Below are 18866 nucleotides of genomic sequence, written 5' to 3'. Positions count from 1 at the left end.
CATCAGTATTTATGTGCTTCAGGAGGAATTTTCTTGCGTATGTCTATCAAATATCCCCTATTGACCTATGACTTTCACAAGCGAAAACATTTCGCTCAACTTCCGATTCGGCTGTTTTGAAAGTGTGCGCTTTGGCTAGGAATATGAAAGAAAAGCCACAAAAGATAGCGGTCCAGTTCTAGTGGCTTCGACAGCAAATCCGATTGGAGCCTCTTCTTCACGTACATGAAAAAAGAATTCGTTTGAAAAACTCGCCAAGAGACAATCAAAGTAATTTCTAGTAACAGTTTTTCTTAAGGCAATTTAGCAGCTGGTTGGCTGTTGATTTTTATCCTATTAGCATCTAATATGATAAGTTCAGTCTTCCATTAACGTGATTCTGTGTAAAACTGTACTATGGGGGTATAATAAACAGAAAGGCACAGGCCTTACGCAAGTTGTTCTTTTTCAATAAAAGGTCAAACGAATCTATTCGAAATGCTACGTGACATGATTAATTGCTCTTCTTAAGAATTACAGGTTGCTCTCTAAACGGCACATGCATTTTAATCAATGATGATATAGTCTGTGAAAATTCAAAGAAACAAAAAAAAAGGAAAAACTAGGAAATATAATTTGCTATAAGAGTGCTACAGTTTTTGCAACATGTAACAAGGAAAAAGAGTTTAGAATAATTCATGCAGTCTGGATGTCTAAACAGAAAGGAAAGTTGAGGGAGACGTTTTCATACCTAAAGAATTTTGAGTAAATATGGCAGGAAAAAATGATGCAATGAAAAACTAGAAATTCTTAAAGCTGCAAAAGACATAGCTCGGTTCCACGATTGCAGGTGACAAGATAGAGAACGTATCTATTTTGGCATATGACTTCAGTAAAGCAAGAGCAAAATTATTGATCTCTTAAACAGAGGTTATTTTCTGTAAAGTCTCTTTATCAGTTAAGATATTGCATTGACATGGCATCTTAAGTTTTAACTTAGAGAATATTTTCGTTTTGATTTGAACGATATAAATACTAAATTGAATGAAAGTTCATTAACGCAGCTTTGCATTTACCAGTGTTGCATTCGGAAGAAAAACGTAGAAAAGTCTTTTTAAAAAAAGCAGCACTTAGTGAAAATTAGGTGAATTTGGATCATCATGATATGATATTATGCCACCAAATAAAAACAAAAAGGCATTAAACTTGTTTCTTTTATTGATCACATCTAAGCTAGTTTTAAAGAATGATCTTGACATGATCTTGCACACTTATAGAAATTTTATGGAACTCATTTTTTCATTCATTCATCAAAATTTTATAGAGTTTTGCACAATCTGGGTTGTTCAAAAGATGGTGACCGATGGCAGAATCACTTGTTTTAACAGTGTTTTTAGACCTACAAGATCAAGGAGGCTGTTCTTTTTGAGGAGCAGTTTTGTTTCTTATGTTGGAAGAAACATGCTGTTTTATCCTATCCCCCAATCTATGGGTTGTGCGTCCTGCATAGCCAGAATCACACTGGCACGTAAATTCATAAATAACAGGAATTTTTTAGTTGGTAGGAACGCAATCCTTTTGAATAGATGGAAGGGCTCTTCTAGTGCTGTAAACAATACGAGGATTGACAGCAAAGACGTTGTAAAATTTTTATATTTTTCAAAGCCATTTTCAAGTTCTGTACCGCAAAAAATTGTTCACATTTTATATCGTCGTCACTCAGCTGTCCTATTTTTATCTAAATGACGTCATTAGTGCCCAGATCTATTCTGCTAATAAACGTCGTTGGTTACAAATGGTACTCGCGAGAAGAACATCGGTGCTTTTCAACCTGACATTGTAAATTTGTGAAATAGTGTCTTTAAAATGAATGAACAACGATTTTTTGTGTTTACCGAGAACATATAATAGGTTTTGAGCATTTAAGACAATGCTTTTGATATTGTATCTATTCTTCCCTGAATGTTTCAGCCTTAGAACAAAAAATATACTTGCTACAATGATAGATCATGCGAAGCTAGAAAAGTGTTGCTTGTGAAAGGATTTCGATGTCAGTAGATATGTAACACCTTTTTCGATACAATAAATGTATTTATTGATACAATAAAAGCCAATGATGGGGTTATGCCCGTCACTTCGAAAGCTTTCACAATCATAACACAACTGCATCAAAGGTCACCAAAGCAGATGACAAGCGAAGTGATCTTGCCCACCTCATAGCATTATTCAAGGAAGTTACAAAGTGGGCAAAAAAGAATACTGTATACAAAGATATCGACGTTAATTACGATGAAAGTATCACAGTAAGCGATGCAATAAATGCGAGAATGACGAGAAAGTTTCGTGATGGCTAAATGAAATTGTATACAGTGAAATTGTGTCACTTAGTAGCTAGCTATAACAATAGTCCCTTTTACGTGCCAAACGAAAAGACATTCTAATTCAAAATTGTGAAAAGCTTTGCTGTAAGAAAATTCGCTTTGAGAAAAATTGGTGCAAAAATTTTCAGACGGTAAATATTTTGTGCTACAAAATGCTGCAGACGATAAAAGTTCGGACGCTCCTACTGTCCGAAAATAGTATCATCCGATATTTTTGAAGTACAACGTTTATTATTCAAGAACAAGCGGGAATGATGTACTTAGTCTCGATTGTTAAAGAATAGCAACTTTAATCTTTTTATTTCCAGAATGCTTTTTTTGCAGTCAGTGCGGCCCTAGTTTTACTATGACAGTGAATACTATTAAATTTTCCTTGAAATGATGAAAATGGCTCTCAAGGGGTGAATGCTTTTCACTTTTCATCAGGAAGCAGGACAGCTTTAAAGCCTCTAAAAGTTTCCCGCGTGGCACAGACTTATGTCAACCTTTGAGTTAACAGAAAACATCATGGATGGAACAAATGATATTTAACATATCGTCAGGTCATTGCTAATGAATTCGTCGTGTCTTTGAAACTAGCTCATAAGAAATAGAAGAAACCCATTGAATTCTTTGTAATCCTATACATGATCTATATTAACCAATTACAAATTACCCGCTAATGACGTAACAAGCTCAGTCAGTCAACAAATTTGGTAGTTTAGACTAGACGAACTAGAACGAGATTACAATTTGGACGCCACGCCAACAAATTTCCAGCAAAAATTTGCCGGATTCTTTCATCGTTTTCTGCAGAAAACCTTAACTTGCTTATGGTTTTTCAAATTTCCTAGGCCCACTTCTTGTTAATTCAGAATTTTCCAGTAATTTATATTAAAGATGTTTCTGCTTACAGAAATTATTTAAACATCCGTTGTCAATCTATCATATCTTTTATTGATCCTGACACATTAAAGAGCCGAATTGAAAGTTTGTATAAGCAACAATGTAAATTTTCCTGTTATTTGATTCTTTTTATTCCAATTTGTTCGTTCTTCTGACATCTCCAGCGCGTGTCGTATCGCAAGCCTAAATGAGCAAATAAAAAGAAACATTTTCTTCATAATGCTAGGAAATTTTCATAAACGTACATATCGTTTTCGTATCACTAAACGCATTAAAACAGAAAAGCTCAGTACCTTGATCCCGTCTTAGTGATATTTTCTTACATTTAAAGACCCAACAGATAAAGAACTCGATAGAGATGTAGAGGGGAACACAGAGTTGTTGTTTCATTTTGATTTAGCTCCGACTTAGGGTCAAAGAGAGGCATAGCTATCTTAATATATATAGCCTGAAGCTATGAAAGAACTTTCTACCAAGCACATAGGCTTCAGGCTTTAGAAGCCTTTGTGTTTAGTACATTCATTCCTTGATAAATATTCCTCTTTAAGCTAACTTCATAAAGCTATTTTAGCCCGTCTGTTGAAGATGCATTTGATTGTTCGATAATGCTTGATATTACCTTGATAATAAAAATTATTGACAGAAGACAAAACAGTTTCACAGCCTTCTATACCTGATCGTAAACATATTTAAAATACAGTTTGCTAGATTAAGCAGAGTCAATTGCGAGCGTGTGGAAAGGATGTGCAAATTATTTTCCAATTTTTCAGCTTTGTACGTTCTTGCATGAGATTTTCTATAATACCACACTTTAATAGAGTGGAATTGTAAAACTTTTATAGTAATTCTTGTCTTTATTATTCCATCAATTACTGCAATTAAAATCAAAGCAATCACCGACTATCAACATTCTAATTTGAATGTTCGTAGCATTTGAAGCGTTGCTATTCCTTGTATGATGCAACATTAAAATCCAGCTTGCTTGAAATGCCTACTTACTTAGTGCATTTTTTTGGCAAAACTGTCAAGCAATAAAGTTTAATTATAAAGTGAATGCACCATATTACGTTGCAAGAATATCATCATCTTGAATGATACAGCAGTCGTTATTTGTATTCTGAAGAATAGCTTTGCAAAATATTGTTCATAATGGATCACGCGAATCACGTGGTCTGCTTTGTCAATAGATCTATATGAAAAAGTGAAAAACATAGCATTTTGATTTTTACTAAAACATAGCGATATTCTTCCTCTGACGTTAATTTCGATTCACATCTTGATATAGATTTTCTGCTTACGTTTAGAAATCATCCGATGTTTATACTCGGACGAGTGTCGAACGAAAAGTACTTTAGTGAGCTATGAAATGTTTCTGCTCTTCTATGTTTTATTAAAAACTCGTGCTACCGAAGGTATATTTGTTTATTCCCATTTCTCGATTTTCAAAAAGCATCACTACGATAAACTTGACTCAAAATAAAGGCAATACTAGACCATACGATGAAGCTGTTAAAGTATATTTTTTTGATAAAAAGTGTTTTTTGCTCTTGAATTAATGAATGCTAAGTGGCCTAATATTGAAATTTCATATATTTTCGCCTTTTAAAGAAAACATCTCTGTGACACAAAGTTCTAATAAATACTAAAAAGGCTCTTTCAAAACAGCAAGACGGCTTCTTAACGTAGAAAAAAACGATAACTGATAACCACAATGGGAATTTCGAGTTCTTGTAGATTTGTTTTAAGTACGACTGTTAATTCCCTTTATCTATTGGAAATAGCTAAAGCTGGCTCCGATAAATTCTTTCGGAGATAAAAATCAATCCATCAATGTATTTTTCAAAAGATTTCACTATTGTAACTGTTTTTCTTAAAAATTTGCCGACTTTATTATTCTTGCTTGCATTTTCAAGTAGAAATGAGTCATAACACATAATGTATTTTAGATTCTATTCAGCATTCCTGTCTCTGTTGAAATATCGTTTTCAACATAATTTCCTGAATCATTTTTACGTATACACTATTAATGATCCCTGCGATAATTTCTTACTGCTGGTAGCATTTGGTCATTCACAGGGGTGTAGTGCTAGGGGGCTCAGGGGGCTGATCCCCTCTTGTTAATACCGAAATTTAGCCAATTTCTACTTTTTCTATTGTTTTTAGCAACATTTTGTGCAAGAGCTCCCCTTGTTATTTTGATAGCACTACACCACTGGTCATCCGGTACTTCAAGTGCATAGACAAATTTCTTTCAGGTCATAGAAACTATCATCACATTATTCTTTTTCCTGATATATATTCTGCCTCTGGCAATTACAACTAGCTATTTTTCCAGTAGACTATTGGATCGCTTTGTCTTGTCAATACATCTATTGTGCACTGCCTACATGTCAGGGGAGGAACCGTTTTTAATAGCCTCATCTTAATGATCTTAAAGAGCAAATAGGAAACGAGGCTAAGCCTATGCTGACCTAGAAAGATTGCGTGTTGATTTGTTTACCTACCTTAAATGACTGCTAATAAAATGACTAAATGCATTACTTGGTACACAGAATAAATGAGCAACATATTTCTTTACAAAACTGGATCTGCATCCAGAAGCTTTAACACTTTTATTAGTGATTTTTTGCATTATATCCTATATTTTCCATTTTAATTTCTTTTTGAAAAATAAAAGCATAACCTTTAGTGAAGGAAGCATTTTAAGTCAATTTTGTAATACTGTACAGCCAAAAGAATTGTTTGCAAAGATCACTCGCTTGATCAAAACCTTTTATTCTGATATCACTGAGTACCACAACTAATCGTTCTCTTGACATCTAATATTAAAACACTCTGGAAAAGCGTTCACAATTTAAGAATTTTAGAATTTTTTTTATGGAAAATAAGAAAAAGATTCAAATTGTGTTTAATAACAAGTTCATCGATCTTGGACAAGGGCATCTACCCTCCATTCTGATTACTGCTTGCTAGCAACCCCTGGTAAGGATTATCACGAAAAACAATTTGTGGTGGAATATTTGCACAGCTACAGTGCCCATAAATTTCCAGAGTATCAATCAACTAATAAGAAACAAGCAAAAAGATTACTTCTCTTTACTTTTGTTTAGTTCTCAGATTTGCTTTAATAGTTAAATCTATATATCTCTCAACACATGAATATCATCAATTTTGTTATCAAGGAATCCAAGGCATTTACACGTGTTGTTCCCTACCTAATTGATCCGTGCGTCGCCAAAAGTTATTTAACAATCAAAATCACCATTAATCCTTATTGTAATGACACAAATCAACTCATGACGTCCCGTAGTCATCTATTCTGAAAGCGACCCAGGAAACCATGCATATCTTTCATAAACAGTACTAGATTAAGCATTAAGCTTTAACCTTGTCTTTGACTCGACTGAAGGTTTCTTTCAATATATAAATCGATAACCAAATATAAAGGTGTTAATTAAAACAGCCTATTAGCAAATTTCCTACTCGACTAATTGACGGAAATTGACAGATTCTTACCAGTATACTTTGCTACATTCAAGAAGCTATACCTATCGTGATCTGCGATTGGTGCAAGCGGAAAATCCTAGATGAGAGCTTCTGCTTTTAAATGTTTAAGATTCTTATGATATATTTCTAATAACATTCGGATTTTTTTAAGGTGGTCCGGTTTGAATGGTAGACGGGTGTACAAAGTGAGCGTTGAATCAATAATATTTTCAAACATCTCATTCTAAATTTCACACTTACTTCTCCGAAGTCACATAAAACATCTGCTTTTCGCCTTTTTGGCTATTTCAATATTTGGCGAGTCTAGAACTGGTAAGAATTCTTTCTAAGCTTTTGAGAAGACTCAATGGTCAATCTGCGTAAATTTTCTAGTCAAACATGAAAGAAATATTTACGACGAAGATAGGTAAATAGTATTTGTAGCAGTTAAGTCCAAAGTGATATTTACAATACATTTTGAATGAAAAAAGGCTTTTATCTTTTTTCTGAAATCTTAAAGAAGTTGATAATTCCTCGTTACAGGATGTATTGCAAGCATTCTTGATTTTGAATGTATTGTAGATTTTGAAGAAAATTAATATTTCAATGTCATGTTTATATCTAAAGGTGTTAGAATTTAAAAAAACATTTGCGACAGAAACCATAAACAAAAAAGCCTCCATAATCAAGAAAGGTAGCAAACGATACCATTTGTTGTCGTACCTGCTTAAAGATGTTTTGCTAGAACCTTTTGTTGGTAATTGAAAAATATTCTTTAGAAATCAAATACCAACATTTGTTTGGCAGAATTTAATACAAAATATTATGTTTAAAGATTCTATCTTCTTGAAAGAAAAGGTTATTTGAATCACCAGCAGAAAAAACTTTCTTACATATAAGGCTAATTTCTGTACTTAATGATAGGCGATGCAATGTTCTTACAGAAAAATTATCCTGCTGATATGTATTGTATTTACCCTATCATACTTATAAAAATTCTCTTAGATATGTTCGGATCAAAATTTTTGCGTCATAATCGCCTAGCTGATATATTCATAGACTGTTTTGTTGACAATGAGAATTTTCAACAAACATCGCTATATACTTTCTGCTGTAATACACTTGTCTTTTATTTCAAACAAAAAATGCACAAAATTTTTGAAACACCAATCCACAACACATATTTAAGGAAACTTAGGGAAGAGGGATAGGCACTCGCTTCACAAATGTCCAAATGCGATAGCATTTTCACAACTGCAACATTTGATGGGGCACAACTTCAAAATTTGATTGGGCATGAGCACAAACAAAATATCTTGAATTTTTAAGGCGAAAAATCATAACCGTCTTATGATACCTAGCAATACTCTAATTTCAAAGCTTGCAAAAAGAATAATGATTTGATAAACAACATTTTCCGTTTACTTTCTAGAAAATTATTTTAAAAAACCTTCAATGCCTGCCAAAAGTACTTGGAACAACCAGCAATTTACGCTGCATTTGATATCTTTCATTCCGTTCATGAAAAAAATTTGCTATTTCCGCCCCCTTCCCCCTAAAACAATATTGATGATTTAGAGAAATATCATAAAAGAAGCGTAAAAGAAAGTGCTTCCTAAAATCCTAACCCGTTTGATAGTAAACCAACATTGTTCTTTAGGAGAGAGAGGGATGATTGATTTTCACCTTGGAAACTGATGTCAGTGTTCCAAGACTTTTGGCAGGCATTGTTGCTCCAAATTCATCTAAAGAATCAAACTACCCAGTAAACATCATATGCAATTGGGGTATAAACGCCTGAGGCAGTTTCTATGACTATAGAATAACAGTTTCTTTTCCAAAGACATGAAAGAAAACGCCTATTTGTCGATTTTCCCACGATGTTCTCCAACGAACCGAAATTCCACGCACTTCTTGATACGGTGGATAATTCCAAAATGGTGGATTTCCCTTTTGCATCTTTATAAGATAGGCTTTAAATACGTATGGCTTATAATTGAAATCTTGCTTGCAAAGTTACCGAAACTAGTTTTAGTGGTGTAGGTCATTCATCATAAACAGATCTATGTATTTCTATCACTTCATAGGTAATCATCCTATTGTTTGTTTTTTGCCAATTCAATTATCTATTGTTTTGATCTTCCATTCAAATGTTGTTATGTATTTGTAATTCTCATACATGTAACACTTGAATCTTCAAATCTTCAAAAAGGGCAAACACAAAGTGTCAAAATTTGTTTGTTTCTCCTATAAACTCAAAGTCCAGACTCGAATTTGGCATATAAACCACAAATTTTAGGTTAATAATTTTTTGTTTATAAACGTTATTCAAAGGGTATGAGGGCCATGCAATGCTGATTTTGCTGATAAACGGAATGCTGATGAAGCTATGATACTGTACAGATGTTTGTATTCCTTATTCAGAGAATTCCATACATTGATGATAATACGTTGGGAAAATGCTCTTTAAATTACTTTCAATAAACACGAACCATTAGCAACACTTTTATCATGATCTATTTACTGCAGAAAATGAATATGCAAGAAGCTATTTTTTCATGAAACTTTAGGGTATAGCTTTTGGCATATAATAGATCACAACTGCTTTTGTGGGTACATTGTTTCAATGCTAAAACGCATATATTGAAAAGAAAATTCGACAAATTTAGGCATTTTTCCTAACATATTACCAGATGAATACCCAATATCAAGGATTTTTTATCTCAATACACGCAGGGGGTACTTCTCACTTGTTCATGCTATCATGGACTTATGCACCTTCCATCTTGTTATGTAAACCTTGTTGTTGTCTTTGTGAAATCAATCCCAGAAGAGTTCATCGGAGCATTTTGGAATCACTGACTAGTTTAAAAAGTGGATGAGCTTCTAGACAGTTTTAAATTTCATTACCGTCAACTTTTTTATCATAAACAATGATTTTGAATGCAGCGTTGCTTGGATTTATACTTTTCTTCGATGATAAAAACTCACAAGCCAGATATGTAGTAGCTACGTAGATGCTTCAGGCAAACAATTGCTGTTTATTTTTAACAAAAAATACGATATGCAACAACTATAAAACACGTTAGAAAATGAAAACGAAATATCTACTTACACTTGCGTTGGCAGACACTATGTTTTGTTTGCTAGAACTGCTCTGAATGTTAGCACTGGCTTGTGACAAGACATGCCTTGTCAATAAGCACAGAGTGTATGGGAAATTAGTTGATTATCCCCTGTAGTTAAAGATACTTATAATACTGCTTATCAATGGTTAAAGATCAACATAAGAGACTGATAAGTCAAAGAGCCATGGCGATGAAAAGCAAGGAAAGAGGATTCGTTGGATTTGATTACAGCAGAAAAAGCTGGTTGACTTTGAGCTTTCTTAATAGAGTTTTGTAATTTGAATGTAAGAGTTAAATAGAAGAAGAGAGCAATTGCATTTGACCCGCAGTCACAAGCCAGTATCACATGCTCCTGTTTATTGGATTCGAGATTAAGTAATTAGCACAAGTTATTTGTAATTGCTCTTGTGCTGATTGATAGCTGTCAGGCTCTGCACCAATCAAAATTCATTCATTTCATAAATCAAAACTTGTCAAAATGGTATCAGTGAAGTCTTGAGTGTCAACTCTCCTCGTAAGCTCCATTTTCAGCATTCTAAAGCAAAGCTTTTCTAAGATGCGAACTACGATAGCAGGGAATCTCGTTTGTGTGTGAATGTTTAACATACAACCTCTAATAAAAGTCGGATTATACTAAGAGGAAAAGTGTCTACCCAAGGTTCTGTTGCTCATGTGCTCTAACATCTACACAGAAAGTAACTATGGAGGCATGAAATTTTCCTTTTGAAATTCGGAGCTGTTCAGGAAGTTGATTTAATTCGATTACTTTCCACAACACATTCTGATCTTCGTTTCTCTGTGCTTTCGGCTTCTTCTATCTTATTAGCTAATAATTGACAGGGCGATAGAGCTGGACACACTTCTGTCTAAAGCCATTGTTCTGATGAATAAAATCGGTTCATAGCGATTAAAAGAAATACAAAATAACATAGAATAAACGGTGGATCGCGAAACCATCATTGAAATCCGGGTTGGCTTTCTATAAAATGAACCAAGTATTGGGAGATTACATCAATTAACACGTAATAAGTTATGCAGACTCACGATTGTAACTCAATGTACAGCATACACGGCTTACTGTCCGCAATGTCTCATTCTCGTCATGATGCACATAGTTCTTTTTGGCACAACCCTACGATGCATTACCCAGGTAAGTGACATCTTTCATATTTTAGTGGCTGCAGGTAAATGCATTCATCCCTTCTGTTCAAATATTTGTTTAAGCAGAGTTAGTTTCCCACCATTGCTGCATACATCAGGTGTATGCAATATAATGTAGCATACAAATACTTACCGGCTTCCAAGATTGGCTACGCCAGATATCGCCAGAGAATTCTTTACAAAGCTTTGTGACGTGGGGCAGTACTCTTTTAGAATAAAGTTTTTGTAAGCAAACGTAAACGATAGAAGTGGTTGCCAACTGTTCTGTGTCTCGTCCGAGGCATCAAAATTCTAGCTGAGTTAGCCTGTGCAAGCACTCTATCAAAGTTGCTGCTTTCTTTACGATTTTCAAAATTTGAATGGAAGCTAATTTCAGGACAGTATCCAGCTTAAAGTATTACCTTCCGGACGCAAATTATTGTAGACAAGGTAGGTTTGTAGGCCATTTAAGCTACCTGCCAAAGGGCACCACAAGCTCGCAGTCTGCGGGAAATGTTTGAAACTAAAAAAGTAATACCTGAATTAAATGGTTACTAATTGAAATGTCCATGTCAGATAACTGTGGAATCAATAAGTTCTATTTATAATCTAAAAGATTAGATATGATAAAAACTGTGTCTGTGTGAGGGTACTCTAAAATAACTGATGATGATACTATCTTTGTTTTTCTGGTGGCGTGGGCACTTTTAGCTTTACTTCCCAAATAATTAGAAACAATTTCTTGTTCAGTTTTCTTCAAAGATCTTATATGTAAACATAAGTCGGTAGGCAATGAGAAAACAACCTTGCTTTTGCTGAAGCTAGCAACGCTGGTTCCATTTGAAATATATATCAGCCATCTTGCATCAGGGTCATTCAATGATGAAATTAAAAAACAGTTGCTATAAGTTTTGAATATCTTTGTTGGTATCAGAGATGCGATGGGTAATTCCTTTCTTTCAAAGTTAGTGCCTCAATATATCAATATAAACACAACTAGTGACAGGTTATGCTCCACTTTCTTCTTACCCTTTTCTCTCTACTGACGATGGAATCAAATCTGTTGAAATACCCTTCTTAAACTTTGCGGAGAATATGTTTTCCAAGTATAGCCAAAAAACCTAAAAAGTGGATGTGTCGAGTTTAAGGAAATGTGTATTCGCAAGGAGCATGATTTGTTTGGATAAAGATCCCCACTGTTCATTTATCTAAGCTTCTGTAAATCAAACTAAAGCTCCGTAGAATACAATAAAGGGCAAATTGCCTGCAGAGTCGTGCATTCAGCATGGCTATAGAAAACGTCTAAATGGAATAAAATCCCCAGTTTATACCTGCTAATCCTATGCTTGTAATGACGCCATTTGTTAAAAGCACGTAGCAAGAGGGTGAATTTACCAGATTATATGTTAGTTGTTTTAAAACTATAAATGTCCTTTTTTGTGCTTGATACTGGATCAGCAATGATACGCTGCATACTCATTGAATGGAATTAAAAACACTATAGAATAACATCAAGATGCACAAGCTATATTTTATGTCAACTGGAAAAGCAGTTTAATTGCTAGATCAACAGACAAACTAAAAGTGAAGTTTGATTGCTAAGAAAAACTGTTGCAAGTTTTACTGCATAATATAGGTATTTTAATGTACGCTCATGATGTATAGAACAGGATTTATTTAAGTTGCCATCCTGTTCTATACACCAAAGATCGTGTACAGTCCTGCCTATACGGCATCGAGCACTTTATGACAAACCGCTTAACAGTAACTGTAATTCAATATTTCATACACCTTAAAAGTAATTGTCAAAATTAATGGTTATAAAGATCATGTATTAAAAATTAAACTAGTTTATATCGATAAATTAACAAGCAGTATTGGTATAATAATGTAAAAATGAATGTTTGATAAACCAAAGAGTTATAATAAGAATTAAAGATGCCAATCTTTTGGAAAATGTGTATCGTAAGTCTTTTGAATTGTGTTGATAATATGTAACGTTAAGAGCTTATAGCAGTTTTGTTAAAAGCAACTCCACTCTACTCTTAAAGACTTCTAAGAATTTGATTTTGAAGTAAGTTTGCTTTGTTCAAAATAAACGAGTTTGTATACAATTTATTGCAAGTTTAGAAAGGAATTTTTCAACAGTTACTGTAAATGTTAAATTTATGTTAAAAGGGTCTCAAATCTATTGATATCTGGACATTTAGACTTGCCCTTGTGCTGCAAATCTCCTAATAATTTGCAAGATACTTTCTTAGTAATATCCACTCTAACAGCACAGCACCACAATAAGTAGGTATTACGAAAAGATGGCACGGAAAAATCAATTTAGCTCACACGAGAAGCTGGAAATTGATAACTTGGTTGGTTGTCGTTTGCGAGAGGAAATGATCAATTTATTTGACTAAAAATATTTTCAAGGCAGCATTGAATTCACGAGGTAGAAGTAACTGATTAAATGTAATGAGTGATGTAATGAATCATCTATCCTTCTCTTGTTGATGTTCAAATTTTATTTTCTTACATGTCATCAATGATAATAGAGAAACCCAGTGATACGGCTCGGCTATACATACGTCTAGGGGTAATATCACATTTATTAGGCATAAGATGTTGAACGTAACTACATGCAACTGATGCACTTTATCAAACACTAGCATTACAATACCGCCAAGACGTTCATTAAAGGAACAAGTTCATTCTTAATCTACGCTTTATCATATCATCTTGTTTAATTAGGTCATTCTTTGAGTAATAGCTTGGTGAAATGAGTTTCCGAATGTTTGAACTATTATCCAGCTGTTGGTCTATCCGAGTAAATTAAAAGTTTATCAAGCAATTGGTTATTTTGCTTGAAAAATACAGTTTTTGTTCTTGTTGTTTAAGAGCAATATTTTGATTCTTCACAACAAAATAAGCAAACAAAGTACTAAACATGCTACTTCAGACCACAGTGGATAATTTCTGCATTGTCTAAGTATCTTAAATACAAATTAAAAGCTAATTGACGAATGAAGATTCCCTATTTTAGCCATTTTATTCTCATTTGCAATAAAACTCTATCTTGATGATTTAAAAAAAACATCCTTTTATCACCTTCGATGAAAATTTTCAAAATCTTTGTGAAAAAAATTGAACTGCTTTTGAATCATCAGGTATTTTTTAGAGTCATTGTTGCCAGACTGTATATAACGGATCGACAAAACCACATTTGGATAGTCTGGTAACCATGTATAGCTCTCTTACTCTCTACAAATTTCAAAAATTGCATTTTTTGGTCTGCACAATTTTCACATCTATTTTCTGAACAAAAATACAAATCATCAAATATCGTTTTAGAATAGTTTGTACCTTCTTCCATTAAAATAAACATTTTTGTGCTTATTCTATTTTGATAACTAAAGATAATAATTTTTGCTTAAATTCTATTTTGCAAGAATAGTTTCTCCTCCTTCTATAGAGACAGAATATTTTTATTTGTTTTTCTGTACAACGGGGATGTTTTTTCATTCTTTACTCTAGAGTTTAAAGTAAAGTAAAGAATCTTTCAACTTAAACAGTAAAAATTAAAAATGATGAGCAAAGTTTTTTGTAGCGTAGGTATTTTGGGTAGCAGCCATTAAAGTCTTATACTATAAAAGGATACTGGTTTAGCGTGTTCTTAAATCAAGAAATGGCCGAAAAGATTGACGTTCTTTCCCCTATACCCCTCACTAGGGCTGGTTTACTTCCAGTGCATTCAAATTCCTGATTACACATATTCATATCAAACCAAGATTTCAGTGACTTTCAAAACAGACAGAAACCATCATAATTGCTCGGGTTTTCTAAACAGCATTAAGTACGTTTTGCTTTCCATTAAATTGAAAGATTTACAATGTGGCCAGATTGTTAGAAATTGAAAAATAATATTATGTCTCAATCGTTGCTTCCAAAAGCCAATTTCTAAAGGCCTACCCACCCTTAGAAGCATTGTTTTAAACCTTCTTTTGAATATAGGCATGCTTGGTTTGATGTGAATTGAAGTGGGCCCTTAACATGTCCTGCTCATGGCATAAAGAATAATCAGCAGCTAGCCAATTCGTTTTAACAGAGATACACGATGGATCCTGAAATTGAATTTACACTGCTATTTTGCATTTTTATAGATACTTAGGTCACTGCTGAGTGCCCTTTGCACCTCTTCTGTTCCTTTATCTAGCAGTTTCCGTTCTTGCGAACTTTCCAACAAACAATTTTTCTTTAAGCTTGGTGTCAAGCTGAGAGTTTATTTTAGCAGCAAGCAAATTGATGTGGAATTCATTCTTATTTGAGTATATTTCAGAAATTCTAAGGTATTCTATGAGTCGATTAATCCAGTAGGAGATCCATTGTTCTTGTAAACGAGCGATAAAAACTGTTTGATTTGCACTTTCTTAACAAAGATTGATCGGATATTTTAAAGCAACTAAAACTTCTATGTCTTCATCCACAAATCATCACTTTCCTTAAATACATGAAGGTATTCTGCAAAATTCTACATTTAAGATCTTCGATGTAAGCGTTTTCAACTTGCTTTGGAACGCTATGTACATTCAGCAAAAAGAAAAAAGACTAATTAATTCTTGGACCAAGGAAGGATTTGCTCGAGGTCGAAATCATCAAGCAACTAAACCAGGTGTTTTAAAAAATATTATTTGAGGGAAACGCATTTGAAGTATACAAATCCTGTTTGTTTACCACGTTTGCCCAAAAGCAAAGGACATTAGGCAAGTGCAGTATGCTTTCTTGTAGAAATGACGAACAAGCGAAAATGACAAATCGCATTTCAGAATTGAAGAACCAGTAATCTGGTTAGATTCAACTTCTCTCTCACCTGTCCATCCCTTTCGTGTTTCCACCAATCCGACTGTTATTTTGACTATGTCATTCTATTTCGTTACAAAATTAGATTTTTGGAAATTGAGCCCGAATGTCTTATTATCAACGAGTCTTATCCAATTGCAATTTTGTGTCTATGCAATATTCATTTCTTAAGATCAAAAGGTTTCAACTACAATCTACCGTAGAGGCAAGCTTTAATTAGAAATTTAATAAGACTTTTGCAATTCTCTATACAGTTTTTCTAATTCCATGTTTAATTCAAACATTAGCTTCTACTTGCATTCAATATGGATAATTTTCAAGTTTCTAAATTCGCTTATATTCCTTTTAAGAAAAAGTTTTTGCAATACAATCATCCCAGAGCACCATGTTTTAAACATTTTTGATAACTGAATAGTTGAAGCTATTAGTGAAGGGTTTAGAGTAGCATAAAACTTAGCAAGGAACTATTAGTCACCTACAAGTCCCCTCTCAACGTGATGCACATCAAGAGTCTACTCAGAAAGTTAAGAAATAGCTCGGTGGCCAAGCAAGCTATCAATTTCAGTTGAATATTATGTTCTTGAACAAGGCATATGACTTCAAGACATCTAAAAAATTTAACGCCTTAAATTTTTAAGATAGATTTTGATTTTGGCAAGTTAAAAATCGATTGTATTCTTGCTAGCAAAGAAAAAGTTTGGAAATCATTGTGCTCCCAGCATTGATTTATATTTATTTCTTACATACTATATTCTCTCAGAGAAAAATCTAAATGTTTTATATTTCTCGTGTTCTATAAGACTTGTTTATAGAGGCGTTTCAGGCTTTTCCGAGGTTCATATGCAATCAGTGAATTATGTTTCATTTCGAATCAGGAATCTAGCAAAGAATTAAACAGCTATAATTTCTAATTCTTTCCTGCCAAAAATAGTATAGATTTCAAGCATCAAACGTTATTGATTGTTTTTCATCTCTCATTAAAACAAATTAAACGCAATACTCTTTTATCATTATGTAAACTAGATATGAAATATAAAGAAACTTAGCTAATTCGATCCATCACGTAAGTAGTTAATGGTAATTAAAGCAATCAAAATGTTCTTGAGAACTTTATTTTTTTAATCAGTAAAAGTCAGTAAACTTTACCAAACATTAAATTAGATCCATATCTGAAATAAAATTTTAGCGATGAAAATAGTTTAGTTACTAAATCTTACTTTTTCAGCTTAAATAAATAAAATGAAAGTATTGAATCTTTTAAAAGCAGATTAAGTACAATGTTTCGCTAAAATTTCTTATTGAAGTATGATTAAAGTATTGAGTATTTCTCTAGAATCAATTTAAAAGACATTAGTATTTTCCGTTTAATTCATAACTAAGTTATACGTGCTGTTTACATTTGTGTTAATTATAATAGCATTTTCTGTTCACGTTGTAAGCAAAGTTAAAAAACATCGTCCGTTGCAAAATATATCGAGACCAATACTAAAGGTATAAGACGTCTATTGGCAGCCATCAATATTACATTATCTCCCTTCTTAAATCAATGCTGTGAAGATGTTTTTACCGTATATGTTGTTGGCATACGTGATTCGTGAAAATCATAGCTAAAAATAATAACCAATGTTGTTTGGTGGGGAGAATAATGGAAAGGGGAGTTGATGGCTCTATCTGACTGACTTTTATCCAAAAATAGACAGGGCTAGCTAAACATCAATATATGTTTTCGAATTCCTTAACAAAACGAGTCAAAAACTATTTTGAAGTGGGGGGAGAAAAAAATTCCAAAAGTTCTAAAAACTATATATATTTTAGAGTTGCCATTTTGAACTTAATAAGATGATCATACAAATATAACACTAATAGAAATGCAACAAGACGTTTGCTGAAAGCCAATTTTATTAAGCATCATTCAAATACTTTCTATAAAACAATTTGAATGTAGTTTGTAAGGTTTGACAGTTGTGTGCAACATGTTACAGGTCAAAGCAAGTTAACAAGGCTATCTTAAACCACAGCTATCAACTTTCATATCATTAAAAGCATGCTATATTTGGAAGTCAATTATAATGATAAAAATTTATAGCATGTTTAGATTCTTTAATACATCAATGCTGTGAAGCTGTATTTTCAGACTACAAAGATTTGCGAAGTCGCTCTGTACAAAAATGAACATAGAATATTTCTTTAATCTTTCAAAATAGTAGTTCGAAGATTTTGAAGCATCTTTCTCTTTCCAAAGAAATTAAAGAAACGTTTAAAAGACGCTTCTTTGGTGGGTGCTCTTTGTCCATGGGTCGATCAATTATCCCCGAATATTATTAATATCAGAAAGGAAAGAAAGAAAAAAGCTTACTTTATACTACTTCTAGATATCAAATTTAACGAATTCTAGGTACAGTTTTAACTATTGGGGTTTTAGTTGATATAAGGCAAAAACTGACGTCGATAAGGCCTAGAGGTTTTGGAGCTGAATTTAAAACATGATACCTGGATATGATTACAAAGCATGTCATAAATAGAAGATTTTGACGCCTCTTTGCCTTTATTGGTCATTCAATAACACAAAAATTCATGTACATTAACAAGCCTATTTTTCGTGCTCGTTTGAACTTCCATTCATTTCAATAATTTTTTCTGAAGCAATGCATGTTTAATTTTGTGAGATTTGGCCTCGCTAACAGCGAAAAGCGTACATCCTCTACACTAAAGTCTCACAGTTGCTGTGAGAATCCTAGACATGCATGGCTCTACGTATATAAGTAGCCACGATGATAATGCGCAATTTGCTGTTTTGAGCCTGTCATGAGATGGAAGAACAGGAAATTCTAGCTAATTACCTGATCAGAATAATCACCTTAAGCAAAAAAGCTTTTATTTCAAGTCTCCTTGGTTTCCTAGACAGTTCAAATTCAGATTGAGAAGCAACGAGAAAAGCATTACATGGCGCCAAAAAAAACTTTTTTTCCTTTAAAAATGTTTAATTAAAATCTGACCGACTTGATACTCAAAAAATTTA

The 18866-nt window shown here is 33.3% G+C and overlaps 1 protein-coding gene and 1 long non-coding RNA gene across 3 annotated transcripts in view; one reads left to right on the top strand and one right to left on the bottom strand.

Annotated features, from left to right (window-relative positions):
• Positions 1-209: 209 nt before the first annotated feature.
• LOC135685947 (uncharacterized) lies at positions 210-10505 on the bottom strand. Its single transcript, XR_016143853.1, has 2 exons — positions 9847-10505; positions 210-3428 (listed from the first exon to the last, which is right to left on the bottom strand). It is a non-coding gene; the product is annotated as an uncharacterized LOC135685947 (long non-coding RNA).
• Positions 10506-10742: 237 nt separating this feature from the next.
• The window catches only part of LOC135685944 (uncharacterized), a 39527-nt gene continuing 31403 nt past the window's right edge, over positions 10743-18866 (top strand). Inside the window, exon 1 of one of the 2 annotated variants that reach the window (XM_065202056.2) lies at positions 10743-11009. In XM_065202056.2, coding sequence (XP_065058128.1) covers positions 10892-11009 — 118 coding nt within the window. In that variant the 5' untranslated portion in view covers positions 10743-10891. Of the gene's footprint in view, positions 11010-11227; positions 11450-18866 lie in introns of those variants that run through there. The other variant, XM_065202057.2, reaches the window with a different exon arrangement.

This window comes from Rhopilema esculentum, chromosome 6 (assembly GCF_057945365.1).
Source record: "Rhopilema esculentum isolate cy_ngs chromosome 6, ASM5794536v1, whole genome shotgun sequence".
In the NCBI taxonomy this organism is placed as follows: domain Eukaryota; kingdom Metazoa; phylum Cnidaria; class Scyphozoa; order Rhizostomeae; family Rhizostomatidae; genus Rhopilema; species Rhopilema esculentum.
Note: the sequence above shows the minus strand (reverse complement) of the source record. Positions and strands in the feature narration are given on the sequence as shown.